Source organism: Harpia harpyja, chromosome 8 (genome assembly GCF_026419915.1).
Source record: "Harpia harpyja isolate bHarHar1 chromosome 8, bHarHar1 primary haplotype, whole genome shotgun sequence".
NCBI lineage: Eukaryota > Metazoa > Chordata > Aves > Accipitriformes > Accipitridae > Harpia > Harpia harpyja.
This window is the reverse complement of record NC_068947.1, coordinates 36,115,270-36,124,332: the sequence shown is the minus strand read 5'-3', so window position 1 is coordinate 36,124,332 and position 9,063 is coordinate 36,115,270. Positions and strand designations below refer to the sequence as shown.

Below are 9,063 nucleotides of genomic sequence, written 5' to 3'. Positions count from 1 at the left end.
AATATAAAGCAAGCTGAGCATGTATCCCTGGCCATGTCTAAAGCAAGGGGCAAAGTCTCTGTTCAGCACTCTTCCTGTGCTCAAGGTGGCTTTTGAAATGGCAAGGGGGCAGCGTGGAAATGTAGACAAGATTTTAAAAGATGTGCTTTGATGCTACTGAAATTTTTTCTCTGCTGTTTGTGGCCTTTAAAATCTCAATACTTGCAATTCCCCAGTCTCACCTGCTGTGCGTGCCTGGTGCTGACCAGTACTGTCACACTAGTCTTGGAGATGGATCCTGTGTGCTCAGATATTGAGTGCTGTACTGACCTTGTGTGGGATGAAGATGCCAAAACAACCTCCTCTCCCTCTCTCAGCTCCTGAGAGGTGCCAGGCAGCTTCAAAGTGAACTGGCACTTCTGTTAGTTGGATCTGAGCTGTGATGAGTTCAAGCAAGTTTATTTCAAGGCTGCCTGGCTCTATAAGGAGTAAACTGCTCAGTCTTTGTCTCTTCCTGTTCTGTTCCTCCTTCCCCTTTTCTGATTTGCTTCACTCCACAGCTCTTGTTTTCTTCCCTCAGACTGTAGTATATGATTCCTCATGCAGTTGAACAAAAGGATGCTTAAAATCCTGCATCTGGGGAGGAACAACACCATGCACTAGTATATGCTGGGGGCTGACAAGCTGGAAAGCAGCTTGGCAAAAAAGGACCTGGGGGCATCCCGGTGGACACAAAGTTGAACGTGAGCCAACAATGTGCACTTGTGGTAAAGAAGGCCAATGCTGTCCTGGGCTGCATTAGGAGAAGTGTTGTCACCAAGTCAAGAGAGGTGATCCTTCCCCTCTTCTCAGCACTGGTGAGCCCACACCTGGAGTGCTGGGTACAGTTCTGGGGTCTTCAGTACAAGAGAGATGTGGACATACTGGAGAGAGTCCAGCAAAGGGCCACTAAGATGATGAAAGGACCGGAGCATCTCTCCTATGAGGAAAGGCTGAGAGACCTGGGGCTGTTCAGCCTGGAGACGGGAAGGCTCAGGGAAAATTCATCAACTTAAATAAATACCTGAAAGGAAGGCGTAGAGACGATGGAGCTGGGCTCTTTTCAGTAGGGCCTAGTGACAGGATGAGAGGCAATGGGCCTGAAACACAGGAGGCTCCATCTGAATGTAAGGAACACTTTCTTATCATGGGGGTGATTGAGCACTGGAACAAGTTGCCCTAGGAGGTGGTAGAGGCTTTATCTTTGGAGATGTTAAAAAGCCATCTGGACATGCTCCTGCGCAGCCTGCCTTAGGTGGCCCTGCTTGAGTAGGGGGTTGGACGAGATGACCTCCAGAAGTCCCTTCCAACCTCAACCATTTTGTGATTCTGTGAGTCTCGCACTAGCTTTAGAAACACCCTTTGTTCTCTTCTCTTGTTTTCTATGCTGAACGGCACCCCAGGACCTCACCCAGGTTGAGGTGCTGGGTGTCCACTTCTGTCGGCTTCTGGATTTCTGCCTGTAAAAGGGAGATAAGACCTCCTACCTACCTCAGATAATTAGTTAACTAATATTTCTTCCACACTTTGAAAACAAGATGGGAGAAATACTTGTCAAAATGCAAAAGACCATCAATGAACGAGGTTAGAAACAGTCCAATAGTAATATACTTTATATTTATGTGTGTGAAAAATAAGGTCATGCTTACTTGTTATAGATATATCTTGCTTGGAAAACTGTTTTGGGTTCAAAATGACCACAGTTTACTTGCTGCCAAAGTAGATGTGGAAGAAAAATCCACAATCTGAAAACCCTTAACTTGAATTTTTATCATCTTAAATTCCAATGTTTTGCATTTACCCAAGCTGAATGATGACCTCAAGCTTCAGAGCTGAACTTTATGATGGTGGCATGCAAACTCTGTATTGACCAGCACAGAGTTGGTGAGGTAGTTCAACATTGTCTTGCTAAACATGCCGGAAGGGCTGAAAGAGCCCAGCTCAGTTAGGATAGAGAATAAGCTGCAGGAACTGATATTAAGGGACCGTTAATGTCTGATGTCTGGTCGAACTCCCCTTGCCCGGGAAGATGGGCCAGATGCTGGATTGCTCTTTCTTTTGTTACTAGTTAGTACTGACTAAGCTTGCTGCAGGTGGCATTCTCATTGAAGACATCTCTTTTTGCATCTGGTTGGGGAGCAGTGCTGCTCTGTGTTGAACCCATCTGGTCACAAATCAGTTCAGGCTGCGTCCTGGCTACCTCCAAAATAATAGATGGATGTGAAAGATTGTGACTGTTTTTGCTGTAAAGACACAGCTTTGCTCCTGCTGGTTAATGGTGTGTGTTTCTGGAGCAACTATCTTCTAGTGACTGCCAGACTAGAAATGGCTGGAGTACAAACTGGCTGATTTCTTATTTCATGGCTGTGGACTATTTTATGCAGCTTTGTACTATGAAATATGGGAAACCAGGCTTAGCAAAAAGTGAGTTGCTTAGCAGATGCTTGCTGCCATACAAATTAGCCACAGCTTTTGCATCTTGGAGAGCTGCCAGCAGAGAGCTAGCTATTGCATTAAATGTCTACTACCAGTCATGGTCTAAACCAAAAGCTAGAAGATTAATCGCTCTTCTAGCATTATCTTAGCAGTTAGCGCTTTTTGTGGCATTAAACATGTTTTTTGTCTTTAAACCCAAATCATAAAATGCTGTTCTGATTTTCAAATCAATGAGTGTATGGGAAGAACAGGAAAAGGTTTAATTTAGTGAGAGAAAGTATCATGCATGTATAGGAACTAACTTGCTTTAAAGTGGAAATGGAGGCTAATTTTGTTACTGCTGCCCATCTGGTATGTAACAATGAATACCTTCAAATCTATGGTTTAAATAAATGTATGCCTTAAAGAGCGGATACAATTGATTTAAGCTACTACTGGATAAAAAAGTAACAGCATTCAATAAGCATCTTTGTCTTAGCAAGATTTTCAATACATAATTGTACTAATGTAGTTTGACTAATGAAATACAGTACTTTTTCCTTGCCTAAAAATATTTCCCTCTGAAATTTTCCCGAGTTGCAAAGTTCTTTCTTAAGAAGTAACTCACTTGAACATGAAGTAAAGAACTGGAATTTAGGAAACTCATACTTCAGTAAGTTCCTGAGCATATAAGGTTGCTTTCAGTTATTGGTCTCCATTATAAGTGAGGGACTTGACACCAGAAACGCCGTTTTGAATTCAGTTGGTAACCTTGACTGTTCACGCCAATGCTGCTGACTTCTGTTTGTTCTGTTCTCTGTAATCTTTCTTTTTAGCCAAGCTCGGTATCATCAAGGCTTTCATTTCTTGAGTTACCAAATGATGGCTAGAAATGGTAGATTGAAGAAATGTTTATATTTCTTTTAGAGGTTTAACCTTCCTGGTTGAGGAGGTAAATAAGAAATTTGACCCAGTCTCCCCAGAAGACAAATGAAAAATCCAGAAAAAAAAATCTGTTTAATTAATTTCAGGATTTTGCAGGGGAGGGATACCAACATCTTGCTGGTAATTTTTAGCAGTTCTGCTATAGGTAGTACTGCCCCTGTAGTGCAGCAGTACTTTTTGGAGGAGGAATATGAGAGCCACCAGCTGATGCCATTTACTGCTTGCTTGGGTGTTGGAGTGCTTCTGAGTGCCTGCTGTGACCAGTAGATGACTGCTGACCCATTAGCTCTCTGTTTGAGAACAGCTGCCCATGCAGTGGTGCAGCCCTTGTTTCTAGATGAGGCACAGTGTTAGGTTTATGCTTAATCATTAAAGGGCTGCTACAACGGTTTCCTCTCACTTTTCTTGCAGCGTTTACTCTCTGATGTGTGGAGTTCAGAAAAAGCCTTTCCTTCTAAGGGCTACAGCGGTGATTTTCTGTTTCCCTTCTTCAAAGGAATCTGAAATGCAAAGGCCAAATAATAATGTGTACTTGCCTAGAAATAATGTGCTGAGTTTGTAACTACTGGAGAAAATAATTTGGCACATAGTTATTTCCGTGTACCTCCCTAGCACCAAGAACAATTACACACCAGCTGAAGACAGTGACTGCCAAAAGCGCATTTGGATGAGGTGGGTGTTTCTGGGTGGTACAGTCACGTGTTAACAAGTGTGACTGCATCACTGAAACAAAAGTATATTTGTATCCCCAAGCCCTTTGTACAGATATGCCATCCTCAAGAGGAAAGGACACCAATAAAGCATCTGGCAGGGAGGAAAGGCAAAGAAATGAGTACAGGATAATGAGGTGTACTTAACTGCTTGCTGTTAGCAAAAACTATCCACCTGAACTGGATATAGTGTTCACAGCTGCTTCAGGAATCATTCTCTGTGCAAGCTGAAGTGGGAGGAGGTCAGCTGCTCCAAATCCAATTCTCTGGGTATTAGAAGAAATCTAAACTAGATGGGTGGATGGGTGGGCAGTAACCAGCAACAGGGAGGGTAGCTGCAGCAGGGATAGGGATCCAGGAAGCTTGTGCAAACCTTAGAGGAAATGTAAACCTTTTCCCTGCAATACAACACAGAGTCTTCTGATAGAGACAGGAAACCAGACATAATTTTTTCTATTTGCTGAGACTGAGCTCTCACAAGGCACAGAGCTACCTGCAAAAAATCTTAGGTCCAGTTCATAAAATCTTGCTCCTTGAATCCAGTGCTGAGCTCCAGTGGATGGGGAGGGGAAAGCAGCATCCCACAGAAATCTTAACCTTTATGCATTTTGAAAAAGGAACTCACATTTTTTCTTAACACAACACATGCATGGGTAAATGCTAGAGATGAAATGATACTGTGTGGGGTTGTGTGATACAGTGTTCAGCACAGTGGATTCTGTTAGAGAACGAGTGATGAGTTGCAGTCAGACACCAAGAAATGATGGTCCACAAGCCACAAGTGCTTTTAATAGGATAACTACCCACTCATTTGCTTAGATTTCTTGTAGTTGCATCTTCCACCACTGGGGTGTTGAAGGGTGAGCAGATACAGCTCAGTGAAAAGGATACAAAAGAAACCACCCTAAATTAGATTCAGATTATAATACTGTTAACAGTGCATAAATGACAGCTATTTTCTGTTTATCTACATATCATTCCATTCTTTGAGCATTATCCATTATTATTTAAATATGAGTATTTCAAGTATCTTTTCTCCTCAAAAGCAACCCCTGTTTTTCCTTCCAATTTGATTTCACAAGATATTGTCAAACTTCTTACGTGTAAGATGATAAACAATATACTCTACCCTCCAGTAGTCATAAAGGGAGAAGCAGGTGGAGAGGAAGTCCTGCCCCTAGATATCCAATGTTATGACTCAGGAAATGTGGGAAACAGAGGTCTTCAATCTTAAATGTTTCAGTGGGGTTTCCTTTGCTGCCTTCTGCTAATCTGCTAATCCTTTTAGAAAGCTGAATTCCATGGCTCTTTCTGGAGACAGTAGAGCACAGCTGATGTTTAAAGCAGTTTTTTTCTTTTAGCATAATGCAGCCATTGCCAAGGTCATGGGGGGCTGCAGAGGCTGTGCTCTGACTGCAATGGTAGTAAAGTGTGCTAGCTTGCACTGAGCACGAGCCAAATTCCATTCTGCCGCATCCTAGTATCTTCAAAATTTAGCTGTGCTACCGCTGCGCTAGAGCTACACGGCATGACAAGTGAGCTTTCCATTAGATTCAGGCTGGGTTAAAATCAATGGCAAAGCAAATGCACCATTTCTAGTACTTCTGAGTAGCATCTCATTTGGACCTTGATGTGAAAGCAGAATACAGTAAGTTGCAAGTGACAGAAACAAATTAGTTCAATATCTCAGGTTTCAAACCTCATCATCTTGCAAGAAACACCTCTGACAGCTGTTGTGTCAGCTGGTAGCTAGTGGGCAAAATACAAAAATTATTAAACTCCAGAGTTGGTAATACAAGGGAGGGAGAGGGGGAGAGAGAAATGACAGTAATGGCTTCTTTCTGAGTTTTCTTGTCTAATGCAAATGGCTGAAAGTCTCTTGGAAGAACAACTGGAAAGACCAGTGATAACTTTCCCAAACTAAGGGTGTCTGTAGTGGTCTCATGTCTCAGCTTCTTTGTGATGTCCCTAAGCTGCTGGCCCATGTGCCAAAATAGAGCACCTTAGCAGGAGACTGCTGCTGCTGACAGTGGATTTGTAGTTCTTGTAAGGAGCCTCCAAGTCCCTGTTCCTGCCTGACAGCACTGAATGGCTGGCAATGAAGTTGAAGCCAGGGTCTTAATGACACAGCCTGAATCTGTTTGTCCTGAAAAGTGCAAAACCCATCCCTGTGTTCTGGTGTGGCTCTTAGTGACTCATCTGCACTCAGGGGTAGATGCCCACTGCTCTGTTAGTACTCTTAGCTGTTGGCAAACTTGCTCTGCTGATTTTGAGGCAAGGGCTGTTCTTGCACTCATTTGTGCTGTGGCTTGGCATCTAGAGCATGTAAATCAAAATTGGCCAAGGTACCATCTTTGAGGCCTTAGAACACAGCCCACAAAGCCCACAGTTCATTGTGGTTATCTTTGACTGAACCAGCTGGCCAGGGCTGGCTGGAGTGCCTACAACGTCCTTTTAGCTCTGCTGGGACTGGGGGCATGGACTAGATGCTCTGGGGGAAGGAGGGGTTTAGAGGTGCCAGCCAGTAAGCATCCCCCAGGATCCCCTGCCCAGGTGTGCACTGCATACTGAGGTGACTCCCCTGCTCTTACTGGAGAAGCTGCTGCACAGCCTTTTCCAGAGACCAACGCTGCCAGCACCATGGTTGGTCTCTGCTTTCTCACGTGCTTGGAGTGCACAGCCCTAGTGCTTGAGGCAGTCGAGAAAAGACTTGGGGGATATCGTGCTTCTTGGGGTGGAGGGCTGAACAAGATGAGCTGGAGCTGTCAGCCCAAGTTCTCCATTAGGTGGCCCTCAACCAAACCTCACTAAGCCACCCACCATCAGCAATGCTCTGGAGACCCTGGCACAAATTGTGTGGCTTGGTTTGGCACTGAAAGTCACAGGGGCCATGCCTGGCCAGGTGTGTGAGGCAGGGATGAGGACATGAAGAAAGGAGTGTCTCATGCTTCGTCCCCTTCTAACATCTCCATGAGAAGGACTAGCTGCTCTTTATGAGCTTACCCTCCCTAGTCTGTACTGAAGAGGTGTCTCAGAGCACCAGGCACTATGTGTACCCAGCACACTGGAGGTGCCCCAGCTGTCTGGCTGTTTCCCTTGGGGCTATGCCCATGTCTGTTGTGGGTGTGCAATGGCAGAGGGCTCACAACATTGGCTTGCTATGAAACTGGTAACCCATGAAAGCACCTTGCCTACTGCTGGGGTGCTGCGAGGGCATAACACAGGGAAGTCCTCCATTTACGGGAGAAGACAGGGCTGCAGCTGCACTCAGCTAATCAACATAGGATAATGCTAGATATTTTTAAAGCTACTACCCTTCACTGGGAATGGCTTGGCTCTATGCTGCAGGCCTGTGTCAAACTAATAAAATAGTGTTTTAATTCCAAGGTGTATTTTCTATCTTCTTATTTGCATTAGGGTTTAGAACCTGTGTGTTGTTTTACTTAAAATTTCATTGGTGACTGAGGGTTACTTTTTTTCAAATTTTGTTTCTTTGTCTACTTCAAGTGTATATTTCCTTCATATTTAAGGTAATACCTTATACTTCAAGCTAGGCAGCTCTGCAAATCCCAACTGGATCAGAGCCACAATATGCTACCTTTTTTTTCAGAGCAAAACTGATCCCAGATGATCCACCTCTTTAAAACTTGGGCAATTTATGCTTCCAGTACTACTGATACAAAAAAGTCATACTGTAAATGCAGAGTCTTGGTGCTTTTCCTTAAATATGACAAATGTCATCTCAGTTATATAAATTTATACAGGTTAAAAACCAATGAGTATGTTCTCCTTATACGAACAAAAGCTCTTAAAGATATTGCCTACACTGCACAAGCTTCTGGAAGGCTTTCTTGAAATCTTCGTTAAAGATTGTGTAGATTAGAGGGTTAATAAGGGAATTTATATATCCCAGCCATGCTAGGAAATTAGACATGTCTTCTGAGATGTGACACCTTTCACAGGTATTAACAACTACTTCTTTTACAAAAAAAGGGAGCCAGCAGATCACAAATGCCCCCAAGATCAGACCCAGCGTAGTTGCTGCCTTTCGCTCTCTTGTGCTAGAGATTCTCTGTTTTTTCCAGGACTTCTCGTGCTTAGATTCAGATCTAGGGCTCCGTAGGGTGATATTGCTTTTATCGCAGTTCACCAGGGGATCTGATGTCTTCTCCGCTGTGCTGGGCATTGAAGCCGATTTGGTGCTTCTTTCACCTGCATCCAAAAGGACTTGTCCATTTACCTCCTCCCTTACGATCCGGCTGACACTTCTTCTGTGAAATGTCTTTGCTGCCTTGTATATCTTGTAATAAAGGATCAGAATCAAGGCCAGAGGAATATAGAAGGCGCCAAATGTAGAGTAAATGGTGAAAACAATGTGGTCGTGTTTGATGATGCATTCGTCATCCCTGCTGGTCGTCTGGTGCCGCCAAAATAAAGGTGGCATGGAGATAAAAATGGATATGATCCATACCACTGCAATCATGATGCCGGCATGCTTAGGTGTCCTTTTCCGTGCATATTCCACAGCATCTGTGATTGCTCTATACCGGTCCAAAGCAATGGCAGAGAGATGCAAGATGGAACACGTGCAGCATGTAATGTCCACGCTCAGCCAAATGTCACACACCACTTGCCCCATGATCCAGGTCTCCTTTACAATGTAGACAATGCTGAAGGGCATCACTAGGACTGCCACAAGGAAATCAGTCACTGCAAGAGAGCAGATTAGATAGTTGGCGGGGTGGTGGAGCTTTCTTGTCACAATTATTGCAGTCATCACAAGAGAGTTGATGGCCGTTGTCATTAGTGCAAGCACAGACAGGGTAATGGAAATGAGAATCTTGGATGTCACCCATTTGAATAGTTCTTCTGATGTACCATTTTGTTCAGTTGAGTTTATTAAATCCATGTTCCCTTTTAAAGGTGATCTTTACCAGTAGCAGTTACCTGTTGGAAAAGTAAAAACATTCAGAAT

At 43.8% G+C, this 9,063-nt stretch overlaps 1 protein-coding gene across 4 annotated transcripts in view; it reads right to left on the bottom strand.

Moving 5' to 3' along the window:
- Positions 1-4,855: 4,855 nt before the first annotated feature.
- HTR1F (5-hydroxytryptamine receptor 1F) overlaps positions 4,856-9,063 on the bottom strand; it is a 123,874-nt gene continuing 119,666 nt past the window's right edge. For all 4 annotated transcript variants that reach the window (XM_052793904.1, XM_052793905.1, XM_052793906.1 and 1 more), the window contains one exon: positions 4,856-9,035. In XM_052793904.1, the coding sequence (XP_052649864.1) occupies positions 7,897-8,997 (1,101 nt within the window). In that variant the 5' untranslated portion in view covers positions 8,998-9,035 and the 3' untranslated portion in view covers positions 4,856-7,896. The remainder of the gene's footprint in view (positions 9,036-9,063) is intronic.